The sequence below is a fragment of the Martes martes genome (assembly GCF_963455335.1).
Source record: "Martes martes genome assembly, chromosome: 9".
Lineage (NCBI taxonomy): Eukaryota > Metazoa > Chordata > Mammalia > Carnivora > Mustelidae > Martes > Martes martes.
Genome location: NC_137896.1, coordinates 3,242,714 through 3,262,252, shown reverse-complemented (window position 1 = coordinate 3,262,252; position 19,539 = coordinate 3,242,714). Strand labels below are relative to the sequence as shown.

The window sequence follows — 19,539 nt, the reverse complement described above, 5'->3', positions numbered from 1 at the left end:
TCGTGGATGGCATCCTGTTCCGTCACGCGGCTATCTTGCCTACACTGAAAATTCCTTTAGCGTAGCCACCTTCATTAATGATCTTAGCCAGATCTTCTGGATAACTTGCGACTTCACCTTGCATTTTTACGTTACGGAGATGGCTTCTTTCCCTAAACTACATGAACCATTCCCCGCTAGCCTCAGACTTTTCTTCCGAAGCTTCTTTACCTCTCTCAGCCTTCATAAAATTGAAGAGAGTTAGGGCCTTGCTCTTAAGTGGGCTTCGGCTTAAGAGAATTTTGTGGCTGGTTTGAGCTTCTATCCAGGCCAAACTTCCTCCAGACCTAACAAAGCTGTTTCACAAGAGGACAAGCTTTTTGCTTATATCAGCTTTCTGCATGCCTGCCTCATTAAGCTTAATCATTTTTAGCTTTTGACCTAAAGTGAGAGATGTGTGACTCTTCCCTTCACTTGAACACTTAGAGGCCCCTGTAAAGTTATTAACTGGCCTAATCTCAATATTGTTATGTCTCAGGGAACCAAGAGGCCTGAGGACAGGGAGGGAGATGGGGGAACTGCCGGGTGGCGGAGCGGTCAGAAAACACACATTTATTAAGTTCGCCGTCCCATCTGGGTGCGGTCATAGTGCCTCGAAACAATTACGATAATAACATCAAAGAACACTGATTACAGGTTACTAATATAACAATAATGAAAAACTTTGAAATATTATGAAAATTACGAAAATGTGGCAGAGACGTAAAGTCAGCAAATGCTGGTAGAAAAAGAGCACCGATCCACTTGCCCAACACAGGGCTGCCAAAAACCGTCAATTCATAAAAAATGCAGTATCTGGGGCACCTGGGTGGCTCAGTGGGTTAAAGCCTCCGCCTTCAGCCTAGGTCATGATTCCAGGGTCCTGGGATCGAGCCCTGAGTCAGGCTCTCTGCTCGGCAGCAAGCCTGCTTCCCTTCCTCTCTCTCTGCCTGCCTCTCTGCCTACTTGTGATCTCTGTCTGTCAAATAAATAAATAAAATCTTAAAAAAAAATGCAGTATCTGTGAAGGGCAATAAAGCATGGCATGCCTGTATCTAAATTAGACAAAGAACTGTTAATATTCAACAATAACAAAGAACCCAGTTAAAAAGTGAGCAAAAGATCTGAAGAGACAACTCACCAAAGAAGACATACAGATGGTAAATAAAAACATAGAAGGCTGCTCAAATGTGTATGTCATTAGGGAGCTGCAAATTAAAATGAGATACCACCAAGCACATATAACAGTAGCTAAGCTCCAAGACACTGACAACACCCAGTATTGGCAAGGATTAGATCAACAGGAATTTTCTCATCTGTTGCTCAGAATGCAAAAATGGTACAGACATTTTTTCCACTTTCAGAAGACAGGCGGTTTCTTATGAAACTAAACGCAGTCTGACCATATGATCCAGCAATCATGCTCCTTTCTATTTTCCCAAATGAGCTGGAAGCTTATGTCCACGTGAAACCTGCACAATGAACATTCACAGAAGTTTTATTCATAACTGTCAAACCATAGAAACCAGCTAAGACGTCCTTCCACAGGTGAACACCTAACCAATCCTGGTACATGCATATAAGAGAATATTATTCAGCAGTAAAAAGAAATGAGCTGTTAAGCCATGAAAACACATGGAGAAAACGTCATTGCTATTACTAAGTGAAAGAAGGCAGTCTGAAGACTATATACTATATGGTTCCAACTCTGACATTCTGGAAAAGGCAAAACTACGGAGACAGAAGATCAGTGACTGCCAGTACTATGAGGGAGTAGGGAGCACAAGGGAATTTTAGGGCACTAAACTATTATGTATGATAATACGTGTTGCTACACACCTGTCAAAACATATAGAATATACAACACAAAGGCTGTATTCTAACCTAAACTATAGGCTTTAGTTAATAGTAATGTATTGATACTGGTTCATAATTCGTAATCCATGTACCTACTGATGTAAGATGTTAATGATGGGGAAACTAGGGTGAGGGTAAAGGGGAAATGGGAAGTCTCGGTGTACTTGTACACCTGAAACTGCCTTAAGAAATACCATTGTTTTAAGGGCACCTGCCGGCTCAGTCAGTAGAGTATGCAACTCTTGATCTCGGGGGCATAAGTTTGAGCCCCATGTTGGGTGTACAGATTACTTTAAAAAAAGGTAAAAAATACTATAACTTTAAAAATGGAAGGACTACAATTATCATCTGCATAATTTTAGGTAATCTGGCTAAAATTCCCTATAATACTCAAAGATACGAGTTCTCCTGACTCTAATCACTAGTTTTATCTTTTTTTGGGAATCAGGCATTTTTTTTAAAAAGTATGGTAAAATATAATAGAAACAAAAATTTTATTTTTTTTTTTTTGCAGGCGAGCCAGAGTGAGAGGGGATTTCAGGCAGAGGGAGTGGGAGACAGAAAATCTCAAGCAGGCTCCACGCCCATCACAGAGCCCAGTGCCAGGCTTGATCTCACAACCCTGAGATCACGACCTGATTGGAAATCAAGAGTCGGATGCTTAACTGAGCCAACCAGGAAGTCTATTTCAATGATTTTTCAGTTTATGTTTTTATATGTAATATAGATCATAAGTTACTATTTACTATCTCTTCTTGAGATTACTGTACTTGGTTTGATAAAAATGTAGCAAAAATGAACCTCCCCCAGAATAGTGAGTGTATGGTTTAGGAACTTCCAGCATGACCGGAGCTGCCTTGGGAAACCTGGACCACCGAGCTGCAGAAGTTCTGTTTCTCTAGGTTAGTCCAGTGAACAGGAAGCGGGACCAGGTGACTACCTTAGAGGAGAGTCATCATGCCTGCGAGTGGCAGAAAGTCCTCTATCATAACACAGGGAGTAACATTATGAAAGACTGAAGAGAACTTCTGGAAACAGGAAGTTGGTTTTAAAAAATGAACGCACAGTTTTGATGATCAGTTTCTGTGGTCCCAGAAAACAAACAATGACTAACTCAGGGAAATTCTGTGGAATAATTCTAAACTCCAAGGGAAACATTTTAAAATAAAAACTGAGAACATTCAGCATTGAGACAAAAAGTACCTACTTCCCTTGCATCTGAAGAACTAAACAGCAGCTACAGACTAGAAAGAAGAATAGCATACTAAGAAACAAAAGAAAGTGACCCAAAAGGATTTTGTTAAAGAAGAAAGTAGCCAAATAAGGCACAGAAAGTGAATTGCAGATTAAAAACAAAATAAAAAGCCTGGTCCAGACAAATGAAATGATGTCTAATTATAAATAACAATAGCAAATTATCTATTAAGTATTTCATTTGCATATTGAGATGCTCCAATACATGGACATTTTATATCAACTCTAGAAATTTGGCTCTCCAGGCATTAATACCACTCTGGAAAATAAATGAAAATAGAAGCCTATAAAACCTGGCTCTTCTAGAGCTAAATGTGACAGGAATCTATCAAAATCCTTGAGGAGAACACAGGCAGCAACCTTTTGACCTCAGCTGCAGCAGCTTCTTTCTAGAAACATCGCCAAAGGCAAGGGAAGCAAGGGCAAAAATGAACTATTGGGACTTAATCAAGATAAAAAGCTTTTGCACAGCAAACGAAACAGTCAACAAAACTAAAAGACAACTGACAGAATGGGAGAAGATGTTTATAAATGACATATCTGATAAAGGGCTAGTATCCAAACTCTATAAAGAACTTATCAAACTCAACACCCAAAGAACAAATAATCCAGTCATGAAATGGGCAGAAAACATGAACAGACATTTCTCCAAAGAAAACATACAAATGGCCAAAAGACACATGAAAAAGTGCTCAACACCACTTGGCATCAGGGAAATCCAAATCAAAACTGCAGTGAGATACCACCTGACACCAGTCAGAATAGCTAAAATTAGCAAGTCAGGAAACAACAGGTATTGGCAAGGATGTGGAGAAAGGGGAACTTTCCTACACTGTTGGTGGGAATGCGAGCTGATGCAGCCACTCTGGAAAACAGAATGGAGATTCCTCAAAAAGCTGAAAATAGAGCTACCCTATGACCCAGCAATTGCACTACTGGGTATTTACTCCAAAGATACAAATGTAGTGATCCGAAGGGGCACGTGCACCCCAATGTTCATAGCAGCAATGTCCACAGTAGCCAAAGTATGGAAAGAGCCCAATGCCCATATGCCCATCAACAGATGAATGGATAAAGAAGATGTGGTACACACACACACACACACACACACACACACACACACACTGGAATATTATGCAGCCATCAAAAAAAAACCAAATGGAGTATTGTGCAGCCATCAAAACCCCCTTATATTTATATATGTGTTTATAATGGAATACTATGCAGCCATCAAAAACCCCCTGAAATCTTGCCATTTGCAACAATGTAGATAGAACTAGAGGGTATTATGTTAAGTGAAATAAGTCAATCAGAGAGGGACAGTTATTGTATGACCTCACTGACTTAGGAATTTGAGAGACAAGACAGAGGAACATAGGGGAAGGGAGGGGGAAAATGAAACTAGAAAAACCAGAGAATGAGACAAACCTTAAGAGACTTTTGGTCTCAGGAAACAAACTGAGGGTTGCTGGAATGGAGGGGGGGTGGGAGGGATGGGGTGGTGGGGTGATGGACACTGGGGAGTGCTATGAATTGTATAAGCCTGATGAATCACTGACCTGTATCCCTGAAACAAATAATACATTATATGTTAAAAACAAAAACAAAAAAAAAAACCCTGAATCTTCTAAAGAAGAGTGAAAAACAGATTCTATCCCTGGCGGTGGAATGTATTCTAATTAAAAAGTTTTCTGGGGCACCTGGGTGGCTCAGTCGGTTAAGTGTCCACCTTCGGCTCAGGTCATGATCCTGGAGTCCTGGGATTGAGCCCTGCATCCGGCTCCCTGCTCGGGAGGGAGTCTGCTTCTCTCTCTGGCCCTCACCCCACTCGTGCTCTATTACTCTCTCTCGCAAATAAATAAATAAAAAAAATCTTTAAAAAATTAAAAAAATACTTTTCTTTAAAAAAAAGTTCTTAATCTGCATCTTGATAGCAATGACAAAAGATATTTATGGTAACTACTACAAAAAGTAAACTTTTGATCTGAAGTATGGTGAAGATGCGCTTCAACTGTCCTAGAGCATCCCACAGATGATTAATCTGAAGGAGAAAGTAAAGACTCCAGTGGGGATGAGCAGCCGGACAGTGGAAGACAGTCTCCTACACTCCGCCGACATTTTTTCTTCTCATTTGACAAAACCTGTCAAACTCTAATGCAATAATCCAAGAAACGGTTTCAGATGCTACTATGTGCAACACTGAACGAGGCCATGCAAGAAAATAAATGACGAATAAAACATAGTCTTTACACTCTAATAGGTTAAAACAAGGAGAAAAATAGACACAAATAACCACTTATTAAAAGAAAGGTAAGCACCACAAGAGAGACATAGACAGTTCTATATACTCAAAGCATCTGCAGGACAGAGAGGAAGAAAACCATCAGGACGACACAAGGAGCTGCAGGGTGCCTTCATGCCACACCTATTTACACACCTGCCCTGTACCTGTGGGCACACCGGTTGGGAGGGGGGCCAGGGACACGGATGAGGAGAGGGAGTTCAGGAGGCGCTCACTCTTAGACTGGAGACTTAAAGATCACGGTCTTACAAATGTTAAATCTGCAGCAACCCATCAAGCTTCCTTCACCGTCTTATGTTATTAGCTAGGCATATTATAGGTGTACAGAAACCAAACACACTGAAAACTCACCATTTTTTTTGGTCTCAGATCCCAGGAATTAAGTTCCGACGTTAATCTTTTCCCTGATTTTCTATGACTTTTCACATTTTTTCTAGGAGAAGGGCTCTTATCACAAACAGCAGGATTCACATCTTTTGACAGTATGTATTTCTTCCTATAGATCAGAGATTCTTCGACTGTCTTATTTAGGAGAACGGACTTAAAAGTAGTTTCAGATTCAATATGCCAATCACTTTGCTTGGTATTTTCAGTATTTTTCTGCTCTGAATGTTTAGGATGATTTAGTCGTTGCTGAGTGTCTCTTTTGCAAACTCCTACTTCTGCTTTCTCCATTTTGTTATGCTGCATTGTTTTTTTCTTATATCGCACCTTTTCTGTTTCTTCAGAATTATCCTCAGATACGGAAGATGATGCTTTTTGTTTCCTAAGTTTTTTGTTGACAGTAACATCTAGTGGAAAAATAAAAAAAAACCCTTATTAAATTAATAAACTGGTAATACATAAATTTGTTAAAATAAAAGATATTAGACATTCCAAGAAATGAGTATTTCCCTGAGCTACTATTGTATACAGAGAAAATGCTGTTTCACCTTGACTGAATGTGTCTCCTGATGAAGTGCCTGGTCTTTGGTTGTTACACAGATTAATATTTGTTACAGGAGTCCAGCACGACCATTTGGAGGGCATTTTATTTCCACAGACGTTGCCCGAAACACCAGGTAACCTGGAAAATAAAATAACTTGCTTAATGTATTACAAAACATTAGCCTATGACTCTGACATGAGACTGCGATTTTTTGTTTAGTGAGTGTTTACTCACTAATAGCAATTAGTGATAGCAATTTATTAGTCAAGTATGAAAACATTTTGCTAAGTCATTACAAAATTTGAAACTTACTATGTAATTGATCAGATTAAAAACTATTAAAAAGTTCCATTATTGCTATTATTTGATATCTACTTAAAGATATCTCAAATATATCTCACATATCTTACATGTTCTACTGTGTATTTAAACTAGGTTAAATTTCTTCACATTCATACTTAATTATTTAAAAAATCTCATTCATTTTAAGTCTCTCAATTTGAGAAAGAGTTATGTTGGTGGCTATGAAAAAACACAGACTATTCACCATTGTGCAATCATAGTAACACTTGAGCTGATTAGGGCTAGAGCCAATACTACATTCTAAGAACATAAATGCCTTTTCTTTTAAATTTATTACATTTATGTAAAAACAACATTAATATATACTAATTTATTTCATGGTTTTCTTCATACTTACATAGGCTTATCTATTTTCTCCACTGCCTGGGAATCTGGACCAACATCCTGCAGGTCATCTAAATTTAACAAAACAAAAATTACGGCATTTTCAATTTTTTGTGCAGTTGGCAGGGTAAAATGGGAGTTGGTATAGAAGTTGATCAAAATTCACATATTAGGATACAGAGATCGATTTTCTTAGAAATAGAGACTGTATTATATTTCCTTGTAACCTCTAAGCTCCTTTCAAAAAGCCAAATGCATTCATTATAAATCTTCTTCAAATCAATGAAGCCAGTGGAGTTAAAGGGAAATATGAAATGATTACATTTTTTAAAAGAGAAAGTGAAGTTAAACCAAGAAAGTACTTACTAATATTTTGGTTTGGGAATTCAATGTTCTTATTTTCTGTCTTCCCTACAACTTTAGCAGTTTCGATGTGCTATAACACATAGAAGACACAGTAATGTAAATTTAAATCCAGGGATTACATGAAAACAACTCTTAAAAGTCAGAGTATCAAAGTTTAAAACATTTAAAATAATTTGTCTTGTTACTAAAAGTTGGATAGTATTTCTATGGTTTCATGAAGGTTATGCCCATTCCAGAATACTGTTTACCCTAAAACACAAGAAAATAATTTTCATTACAGACAAGGCAGAAGAGCCTACAAACTTTCTGATCTCATCCACAGCTAGTACAGTAATTCCATTCTCATCTGTAACTGACAATTTCTAGAATCACCATGGCACATCTACTGCAGGTGATCTCACAACCCGCATCTACTGTCTTTTCACTAACATACACACAAGGTTTGGCAATTCTAGAATATTAAAGGATTCTGTAAAGTTGTGGCCACTGAACAGGTAACTTCTTGTCTCCACCAAGCTTCCCTCTTTTCATAGCCACAGACCTGATAATAATCTGCCATCACAATCAGAAATACATGCCCTCCAGGCTAAGATGTGGTGCCTCATGCTGGCTGTCTTCCCTACTTGGTCTAGCGGGCACTTCTCCATCCCAGGACAGGAGCAGTAGGAGAGCATGCAGGTATGTGTCGGCTGTTCCAATGACAGAAGGGCTCCCCTGACTGGTACAAGCAAGCACAGGCCTTGGATGCCCACCATCCTACCACACTCAGGACCACGCCACAGCACTGAACAACAGCACCCTAATAATGGAACATTTAGCCAATTAATTTGAACAATTACTTCTGACTTTTTTCCCCGAGTATCTTCAACTCTTGCACCATTCATCCTTTGGGCACAGACCTTTTTTTTTTTTTAATCCACTACCTATTCTTTTTTACGGTGCTCCGTTGGAGAAAATGACACATATTTCTGGTCTGATGCCATGGTAAAATTCAGTCTTAAACTGAAAGGGCCTTCAACCTAACACCTTTACTTGTTCTTCATCATCCTTTACTCACCCTCCCCATTATCTCTTAGGAATGGCTTCAAGTCTTTACATGTCCCTGAGCCCACTACTTCAGCATACTGCCAAGACAAATCCACCGTGTTCATCTCACACTTCAGAGGAAATAAAACTATTAGGCATTTCTCAGCTACAAACTTACTTATCTGTATCTCCGACTACCTCCTTTATCTCTCCAAGAAATAACTTTCTGTTAGCTATTCTCTGTTTTGTCCTTTCCACTACCCGGAATGAATGCCCTTCTCCTTCATGTCCGCTTCACTAACCTTTATTGACCGTTCAAAAAGCAACTCACTCTCCATCTCCTTAAAGAGCATCTCCTGATCTTCCCCCTCCCCTCCAGCTCTGGAGTTAGGTGACTGCCCCTCCACTAGGTTCCTACCGCATCCTATGTGTACAACATGAGAACATTTACACAATATTATAATTATCTTATAAATTTGTCTGATTTCCACACTAGACTTTGAGATACTTAAGGACAGAGTCCACTTGTATCTTGTATTTCTAGCAGCCACTAACTTGTACAATAAACTAAAGAATGATGCCAAGTTCATTTCTCCTACTGAATACATTAATCAGAGTTATACTGAATGGATATTCCTCAATTTTACTGTTAGCCTAATAAGTAGATCCTGTCAGAAGGAACTGACTTTCAAGAACAATAAATCTCACACACACACACACACACACACACACACACATATACATGTATATACATATATCTGTATGTGTGTGTGCATATATATACACACAACGTGATGATGCTTTAAACAAAGTGAGGCACTCTCTGCTTGCAAAAGAAATTAGCTCAATATGTATTTCTACAATGACTTGATACATTTTTTAAAATGTTTTCAAAGTAAAATTACTTTGTCTGTATTAGCTCCAGTACTTCTTCCTTCAGGTGGTGTAGATACAAGAGATACAGCATTGTCCACGCCACTTTGTGAGGTTTTAGGTACATCGGGTTTTTCTGCAGAATCCATCACTTGCAGTGGTGGTTTAATTCTTCCTCTTCGAGGTGTTGCTAAAAAGGGGGACAAAGGACGGCTATATTTATAGGGCTTCTAAAATTACATATTGCTATTACTGAGGTACTTTTGGATGAGGAAGGTAAAAAAGGAAGGTGCTAGGATAGGTCCCAGGTTTCTGGTTTAGATGAGTGAATGGATACAGATGCCCTTTAACAAGGTAAGAAATAGACAAAAAACTTGGCAGGGAGGGTGGAAAGATGAATTATTGTGGAGCCTACTGGATATCAGATACCAGCCCAGTAGACAACTGGATTTTGGGAACAGAGGTCACTATTAAATTGTCATATAGATTAAAGAAGACTGTGATTTATAGAAGCTAGTATATAGTATTATTTTTTGATTTGTATTTAGTCCTTAACATGTAGCAGGCACTGTCTAAATGTTTCACAATATTTCTCGTTGAGTGAATGATTTTTATTTAGTCTTCTAAACAACCTGATAAGATAGACACTTTAGTTCCATTTTATAAAGAGAAAACTGGTTCTAAACTTACCTGGCGGACAATCTGTACAAAGCACACAACTGGGGGAAGGGAAATAAGCACAAGCATCCTGATTAATTCAATGTTTTGTCCACTATGTTCCAGCTGACTCCCACTTAAATAACAATAAATTATTAATGCTGGCTATTAATACATTAAATAATGTTTACATGATAATAATCAATATGCCTTTCCTAGAAATTTGAAATTTCTTGACAATTAGAAGACATTTGTGGTTCGTAATTTAACAATTTCTATATCCCCAACTTATCCTCTATGTAAATTACGCCCAGAATATCTCTGAATTTTAAAATGCCTGTTTTAAAAATATATTTATTAGAAGTCTTTTAAGACTATACAACTTACATGTGTTGATTAAAAGTACTGGACTTCTCACAGTGTATCTGTCCGCACCAGGAACAATCATTGATGCTTCAGACATTTTTCTTTTGCTAGGAGTAGTTATCTGAAATCACGAGAAGCAGCCACAGTAAAAACACCTTCTCTTTTGAAATTACTCTATGATTTTATCTGTAACATTTTTACCTTGACTACACACAAAAGATATATGGTACTTTTTTTTTTAAAGCTTTTATTTAACTTGACACACAGAGATCACAGGTAGGCAGAGAGGCAGGCAGAAAGAGAGGAAGGGAAGCAGGCTCCCTGCCGAGCAGAGAGCCCGACGCGGGACTCGATCCCAGGACCTGGGATCATGACCTGAGCTGAAGGCAGAGGTTTTAAGCCACTGAGCCACCCAGGCGCCCAGTATTTTTTTTTTCTTTCTAAGATTGTATTTACTTGTTTATTTGACAGAGAGAGAGAGAGCAATCACAAGTAGGCAGAGAGGCAGGCAGAGAGAGAGAGAAGGAAACAGGCTCCCTGCCGAGCAGAGAGCCCGATGTGGGACTTGATCCCAGGACCCTGAGATCATGACCTGAGCCAAAGGCAGAGGCTTTAACCCACTGAGCCACCCAGGCGCCCTATATGGTACTTTTAAAAAAGATTTTATTTATTCACTTCAGAGATAGATGGAGAGAGCCAGAGAGAAAGCAAGCAGGGGGAAGAGCAGAGAGGGAAGAATAAGGAGATTCTGTGCTGAGCACATGACCGAAACCAAGAGCTGGACACTTAACCGACTGCACCACCCAGGTTCCCCGATCTATGGTATTTTATAAACAACATGATATCCTTAAGTGTCTGTGTTTTAGGCTGACTTAGAAGGTTTTACCCTAATATTTGGTATTGAATAGGTAGCCAAAACAAGGAATGTTGTTTTAACAAGTATTTATAGAATATCCAGACATATGAAATTCGGCACCTTTATATGCTAGCTGAAAATATTTTATTGATACTGAATATATCTATAACCAATGGCTCAGTTTCTTATGCTATTTCAGTGTATGCTTGGATATGTATTTATGTAAATTTATGAAAATTTGCAAATGCTTTCATAATATTTAGCATTTTTCAAAACTTTTCACACGTTTTTAAAAACTGTATTAACATTCTGTGAGGACTAAAGTGACTTTGGAGTAAAAAGTTGCTATAAGAATTCAGAGACTCAGCAGCACAGTAGCTGGCGGTTCCAGTAAAGATGTTCATTTTCTAACTTCATCCTAGAGTCAATGAATGGAAGTGGAGAGGAGTCTCAGAGGACGCCATGGCAGGGAATAAACAGACAAACTATAAAGATGCAGAGGAGAGCTGTTTTTCAAAAGGCACCTGCCCCTAAGACTAAGAAAAAATATACTGCAGGAGTTTTTAACAGGTCTGTAAATGGGGTGTGGGGGAGCGGTAGAAAGGAGAGGAAAAGGGGGAATTCTATGATTAATCAGAAAACAAACTACTGAAACAATGCATTCCTCAAGAAAAGACAGTTCCTAGCGGCATAGTGAATGGGACCCGGGAAGTTACCTATTCATATAAATCCTTCAAACAGTCTCTGTTCAGGAAGCTGAGTCGAGCTTTCAGAGCAAATCTACACTTATGATGCAGGGAGAAAAAGTATCTCTGATGTAGTCACAGAAGCAGGAAGAAAACTAAAAGGCTAACAGAAATCAAAGAAGGAAAGGACATTAAGAAGGCGCTGTTCGCAATGTCAAGTGTCACAACGAGACAAGAAGGCTGAGAACTGGTTCGGCTGAATGTGGCCTAGAGGAGAGCCTCCACCAGCAGCAGGAGGAGGAAAAATAACTTAATACTTAGTTTTCTTTCCTTGTGCAAATAAAAAGACCATTACTTACAGATTTGTATTCTATGTAACAGCCAAAAGCAAATACAGACAGGATAAACGTAACAAGGGGTACTCTCTTACACATTTCTAACTTGGAATTTCCAAGTGTATAGTATACCTTGTCTTGACCCTCTTACCCTGCACATAAACACAATTGCTAAAACACTATCTTTTGTTTGCATGTGTAAAAGGCAAAGGAAATATTCTGAATGTTACTGATGAAGGCCATTAAGGTGGATTCTAGATGCTTCTTTCTATATTGTAGGTCACAATGATTTGACCTGTGCTGTTTTACAAGCAGCTATTTGAGACTATATTTACCTCAAGCTGACTATTCTTTCTGTCCCCTTGATTACTGTTTTTGATGTATTTTGAAGGTTTAGCAAATTCCTTTTGGGAGTTAGGTTTTTCTTTCAAAGCAATGAGTTCCTCTTCGATGGGCGAGGTTTGACTTTCTGGCACTAGAATCTGTTGGAGAATGTGGAGAGAAGTATTTCAAACTGCAAACCACAGGAAGTTCTCAAAAATCACTGGGTATCTTAATAAAGCATCCATTCGCCCCACACTTAGAAAAGTCAATTCTTCCTCTTTTCTATGTACTTAGTCCTACATAGTGTCCCAACAACAAGCACCCACATTTTCGAATGTCAACATACATAAAATAAGCTTTGGCATTAGTGGCAGGACATATATACCTAATTTTTAAAGTTACCAAAATAACTATCTTCTATTCTAAAATAAATGATCTTTAATAACATGTTTAAAAAATCATATACCTTATTGGGGCTCTATATGTTGAAACAATTTGTTTTTTAGATATTCACCCTCCAACGTCATACTGTGCAATTATTTAGGATTCAACGTAGCCCAATGGTAAGAACCAAGTAAGTCAGACACATACCTGTGATCCACTTGCATCGAAAAGTATATGCACAGATGTTTTGGCAATGGAAATACCTTGTTTTCTGGTAAATTCCTAAAATTAAATTAATTCACTGTGATGTTATTTTCTCCCAGTTCCTTCCACGTTAATATAATTGTTTCCTGTTTCCTTTCAAAACTCCCAAATCCTCTCAAATCTTTATTTTGTATGCATAAATACCCGTCTCCACACAGTCTCTTTTTCTCTTCACCATAATTCTTCTGCACTGCTATGAACTGAATGTGTCCCCCTAAATTCATATATTGAAACCTAATCCCCAAGGTGATGGTATTAGGAAGTGGGGCCTCTGGCGGGTGACTAGATCATCAGGGCAGCGCCCTTGTGAATGGGATCAATGTCCCTATAAAATGAGACCCCAAGAACTCCCTCACCCTTTCTGCCACATGAAGACACAGTGAACAGACAGCTACTGTGAACCAAGCAGTGGGCCCTCACCAGAAAATAAGTCTGCTGGTACCTTGATCTTGGACTTCTAGACTCTAGAACTATGAGAAATAAATGGAAATAAATGGGAAGGAAGGAAGGAGGGGGGAAAGAAAGGAAGGAAGGGGAGAAGAAAGGAAAGAAAGAAAAAAAAGGAAAGAAAAGAAAGTAGGTCCGTCATTTTAAGCCACCCAGTCTACAGTATTTTTGTTATAGCAGCCTGAACAGACTAAGCTTGTCAACAGAGTAGCTCCCTGAAACATAACATCAATTGTCACCTTACTGATTCATGATGTCTTCCACAGTCCTAGAACGCATCTTCTCTAAATTTCACCCATCAATTTCCAAGGCCATTTCAAGCCCTATCTGAATGAATAGCCTTTCCTTCAAATCTGAATCTTAATGAGCAATCTCTTTTCTCAACTTCTATACCCGCCCCTTATTTACTTCTTCTGAGGTAGATTCTGTAATTCTCGCAAAAAAAATGTTTAATATCTTAGAAATATGGTCTTGCCTCAATTCACTTTGTGAAACACCTAGCAGGAATTCATTAACTATTTTGAATACTGCAGCTTATTTTGTCTTCTGAGATTCTAACAGCTGTCTCAAGGATATGGCTAACAATCTGATGGCTATTCCACAATAAAAATTCAAAGAACTAAAAATCAGTATGTCATTTTAAGAATTCTAAGGGGAAAAAAATCAATGAAATTTATAGCCCCACATAACTGCAACTTTCCAGAGTCATGAAAATATTAAAAAGAATTTTATGAAAATAGATATTAAAAGGAATTTAAACACTTACCCTATATTTATTTGCACCAAAAATTTTTTGTGTCACATTAGTGATTTCTAATGATGCGTCAAAATACAAAAGCAATTCTTTTCCTTCTCTTTTACTAATTTTTACTATGTTTTTCAGAATTATGGTCAGCAGCTTCTTCGATTCTCTCACTGTGTACAAACAGATCACACTGATTAGTTTATATTCATTTCTATGATACCACTCTCTAGGTATACTATAAATAAGAAAGTCACATAGCGTATTAATTAAATTGAAGTGAAATAACATTAACTTTTAGAATTTAACAATCAATTCCAGTGCTAACTACTTGTGCAAACAAATCAATTTATTTTTCAGAATCTCAGTTTCCTGACCTATAAATTATAAGCTAATACAATAATTAATGAGCTAAAGCCCAAATATGTTCTGGACACTAACAGGTTCTTAATAAATATTCCTAGAACACATCTAAGAAAACTATTTGCTAAATTTAAAAGAGGCAAACAAAGAAAATAACTTTAGTTCCGTACATAACTATATTTCTAGGCATAAGCATCTATTCGAGCATTTCTCTTAAATCCAGCTGTTACAGACAAGTTGACAGTAAACAACTGTCAAAAACCTTGAGGGCCAGGAAACTGAAGAAGAGTCAGTGCAACTCCTCCATTAATTCGACTGATGCACTGAAAATACTGTAAGTGCCAGTTTTTAAGAGGTATTCACCACCCTTCCTCCCAGTATTCACCAAAGAATCACTTCGCATCCAATTAGCATGCCTGTATTGTGGACTAAAGGCCACTTGTGGCTCTGTCCTACTTCTGATGGTGTGTCTGTTGATGACTGTCAAGTCGCCACACCTGCCCCCAATGTGTGTTTTGGGGCAGGAGGAAAACATCCTGATGGAGATGGAGCATGCCAAGTAGAAAAGTTTGTCTCTACTTCAAGAAAAGTTCTACTGGCTACTTCAGGACCTAACCTACAGGACAAACGTCCCCACTGGCTATAAAATTCTGATTCCGGTGGCACCTGGGTGGCTCAGTGGGTTAAGCCTCTGCCTTCAGCTCAGGTCATGATCTCAGGGTCCTGGGATCGAGCCCCACATCGGGCTCTCTGCTCAGCAGGGAGCCTGCTTCCCCCTCTCTCTCTCTGCCTACTTGTGATCTCCCTCTCTCTGTCAAATAAATAAATAAAATATATTTTGAGGCTTACTCAAGCAGAATATGTGTTATATGTTTTTGCAACTATGTGGTCATGAAAAACTTCCGCAGTAATGTCCTTTGATGGCTTTCAGAATTACTAATTGCTTGAAGACAGTGGTGACAGTTTCTAACTCAAAGAGTGCTGGTGGTTTCATTTTGGAAAAAAAAAAAAGTCATGTGTTTCAACAGTAACAAGTTTTCAGGCTTTAGAGATGAAAGTTTGGGTGGCTTTGAAGACAATAATGTTTTGAATTCTGATGAATATTAGAAAACTTATAATCTTTATGGACATTTTGATTATTATTTTGTTCAGAAGATTTTTTTTCTGCAGCTTGCCATGAACTTGTAGGAAATACAATATTTGTTTCACTGCTTACCTAAACATGGTATTAGAATTACTTCAAATATTGCTGAATGTTTTGTACTATTTTGTACAAAGTATTCTCCACATGTACTGTGACAATCTATAAAGAATCTATTGATATTTGTTATATTTTATTGTGGGCTTTGTTGAAATTTTTGGTATCTCCTGTAAGTGCCTGGACTATACCATGGCTTGCTTTTAATTAGCAATATTACTGAGATACCAACCAATTTATTTTGCTGCTTGCTAAATAGCCAAGTATTTGGGGGCACCTGGGAGGCACACAGTCAATTGAGCATCTGACTCTTGGTTTTGGCTCAGGTCATGATCTCAGGGTTGTGAGATCGAGCCCTGTAATGGGTTCTGAGCTCAGCTCAGAGTCTGCTTGTGACTCTCTCTCCCTCTGCCTCTCCCCCCACTGCACATGGGCATGCACACGTGTGCTCTCACTCTCTCTCAAATAAATAAATCTTTAAATAAGTCTAAGTATTTATAGGTAAACATATTTATATGAGATTCAAATGCACTATACGAATATAATATTTTCTCCTACGAAGGCATTTAAAAAATTTTTAAGATTGCCCGTGGAGCCTTTATTTTATAAATTCTTAATTTTATGTATGAAAGGGTCTAACTGCCTGCAATCCATCATCGCTACTGCTTCCCCATCCCCTCAGTCTGCAGCTAATGAAATTCTTTTTCACTGTAAATATTGAGTTCCAGATTCTACTTTTTTTTTCTTACTTCCATGTGTGCCCTTCATGTAAAAATTCACATATTGTCCATTCCATATAGGTTACACCAGACTACCACTTTGCTACAAAGGACACTAAAGGATACACATGAACAGCTGGGTGAAGAGATACACAGTGTGAGGTCTGGAAGGGTCTGGAGCACAGGAGCACCTGTCCCCGAGAAGCTTAGGGCGCCCCGCCCTCCAGGCATGAAGCTTCATTCTTATTCACCAACCAGGAAGCTCCAAAAAACCCCTTTTAATCTATACATAAAGAACTTAATTTTTTATAAACATGTCCTCATAATTAGGAAGAGTTATATGTTGGAAAATGAATCTTAAAAATCAAGTTTTGCTATTAAAACAATGAAAATAACTTTTTTTTTGGCCCAATTATGTGCAACTATGTCTGGCAAGATGCAAAAGACAGAACTTTATTAGGAAGTGGTGGCAGTGATTAGCATGATAATAAAGGGGAGAAAAGAAATTCAAAAAATGTTAAGAGAAATAAATGAACATGAAAAATGATTAGTTGAGGGAGAAGAAACAATCAAGAATGCCTTCTTCTGGGGGACCTGGAAGGTTATCATACCTTTTGTCACAATAGGAAATAAAGGAGAAGTATATAGAGCTTAGCTGGGAAATTAGGAAAAAAGATTCAAAAATAAAAGTGTATTCAACAGTGTCAAATGTGGGGGAAGGGTCATTTTAAGGACTTAAAGTGTGCATACTGATATTAATAATAAAATTGGGGTGCATGGATGGCTCAGTGGGTTAAAGCCTCGCCTTCGGCTCAGGTCATGGTCCCAGGGTCCTGGGATCGAGCCCTGGATCGGACTCTCTGCTCCTCGGGGAGCCTGCTTCCCCTCCTCCCCCGCCTCTCTGCCTACTTGTGAGCTCTGTCAAATAAATAAATAAAATCTTTAAGAAAAAATTAACTATTATGTTGACATGTAAAATTTCAGTAGAGTGGGATGGAAAATAATGTAGTAACAGCAGGACTGAAAAGCAGGAGAAAAGAAGATTTGGTAAAAGCGATCTCTCAAAACTGACTATGAATGGAAAAAGAGTGAGCCAACTAGAGGAAGATGAAGATCCAAGTAGGTTTTTTTGTTTTAAAATGCAATAATGTAGGTACCACAAATAGAGAAGATGTTAAAGAAAAAAAAAAGATGTAAAAGTTAAAAAATAAGGGGCACCTGGCTTGGTCAATGGATCTTGATCTAGGAGTTTTGGGTTCAAGTCCCAAGGTGGGTGTAGAGATTAAATAAAAATCTTAAAAAAAAAAAGTATGGGAGAAAACATTATGCTAAATGAAAAATGTCAGTCATGAAAAGATATATACTGTATGATTCCACTTAAAATAGTCAAATTCACAGAAGAAAAATGTAGAATGGTGGTTACCAGAGGCTGAGAGGATGGGGGGGGGGAGGAAGTTATTTAACAGGTGTAGAGTTATAATTTGGCAAGATGACAAAAGTTCTGGAGATCTGTTGCACAACAATGTGAATATACTTAACACTACTGAACTATACACTTAAAAATAGTTAGGGTAGTAAATTTTATGTTGTGTTCTTTTTTTAAACCACAATTTAAAAAAATTGGAGAAACTGGGTGAGTGGGTACATGGAAACTTATTTATATTACATATACTAACATAAATATGCATATACATAGGTATTGTTGAAAGGAAGTACCCAGAAAAAAACTGCTAAATGCTGTAAGACTCTATTTAAAGGAATTGCAGAAAATGTAAACTTGTCCATGGTAGAGAAAACATCAGTGACCTCCTGGGGCTAGATCTTCCTGAATATAGATCAAAAAGAGCATAAAGAACACTTAGGGGTACTGGATATATTTATTACCTTGAATTGCGTAAGAGTTTCACATGTGTTTATACACATGAAGACTCACCAGCTTCCTGAATCTGATGGAAGGTCATCGACAAAAAACCTTCAGCTAACATCATGTTCGAGGCTCAAATACTCCATGTTCTTCCCAAAGCAAAGATCACGAAGAAGGCAAAGATGACCTCTTTTACCACTTCTATTCAATACTGTACTAGAAGTTCTGGCTATTGCAGTAAGGCAAAGGTAGGAATAAAGGAGTGGGGGAGAAAAAAGGGAGGGAAAAATGGAGGGAGGGAGGAGGGGTAGGGGACAGGGATAAAGGAAGGAAGTTCATTAAGGAAGGGCATACGGATCAGAAAGGAAGAAGTGAAACCATATCTCTTTGCAGATACCATGACGGACTGCCAAGAATATCCCCAGGAATCCACGCTACAACTACTAGAACATCCCCAGGAATCCACGCTACAACTACTAGAACTAGATAGTGACTTGGCAAGTTTGGAGGATATAAGGTAAGTATTTAGAAATCAATTGTATTTTTACATACCAGCAGAAAATATCTGGAAAATGAAATTAAAGATCAATTCTATTTATAATCATATAAGATTAAGATTAAAGATGTGGGAGTAAGTTCATCAAAGGATGTGTACGATTTCTACACTGAAAACTACAAGGCACTGTTAAGAGAAATTAAAGACCTGAATAAATATAAAGCTACACCATGCTTGTGGACTCAAATACTTAGCTATTGTCACAAGGTTGTTTCTTCCTGTATCAAACTACAGTTGCAATCATAAATCTAGCAGGTTTTTTATAGCAACTGATAAGTCAACTCTAAATGATATATGGAAATACAGAAGGTCTAGAATTTCTAAAATAGCCTGGAAAAAAACCACAATGTTGGAAGACTTACACTATCTGATTTTAAGACTAACTATAAATCTACAAAAATTAAAACAGTGTGATACTTCTGCATAAGGAACGGCAAGCAGATCCATGGGGTGGAGTCGAGCTTCAA

The 19,539-nt window shown here is 38.1% G+C and overlaps 1 protein-coding gene across 1 annotated transcript in view; it reads right to left on the bottom strand.

The window, feature by feature from the left end:
* SYCP2 (synaptonemal complex protein 2) overlaps nucleotides 1-19,539 on the bottom strand; it is a gene marked incomplete at its 5' end in the record, with an annotated part of 59,837 nt that overhangs the window by 23,967 nt on the left and 16,331 nt on the right. Inside the window, 9 exons of the mRNA XM_080814210.1 lie at nucleotides 5,783-6,222; nucleotides 6,364-6,497; nucleotides 7,060-7,117; nucleotides 7,413-7,482; nucleotides 9,344-9,501; nucleotides 10,356-10,455; nucleotides 12,547-12,693; nucleotides 13,127-13,201; nucleotides 14,397-14,545. Coding sequence (XP_080670336.1) covers nucleotides 5,783-6,222; nucleotides 6,364-6,497; nucleotides 7,060-7,117; nucleotides 7,413-7,482; nucleotides 9,344-9,501; nucleotides 10,356-10,455; nucleotides 12,547-12,693; nucleotides 13,127-13,201; nucleotides 14,397-14,545 — 1,331 coding nt within the window. The remainder of the gene's footprint in view (nucleotides 1-5,782; nucleotides 6,223-6,363; nucleotides 6,498-7,059; nucleotides 7,118-7,412; nucleotides 7,483-9,343; nucleotides 9,502-10,355; nucleotides 10,456-12,546; nucleotides 12,694-13,126; nucleotides 13,202-14,396; nucleotides 14,546-19,539) is intronic.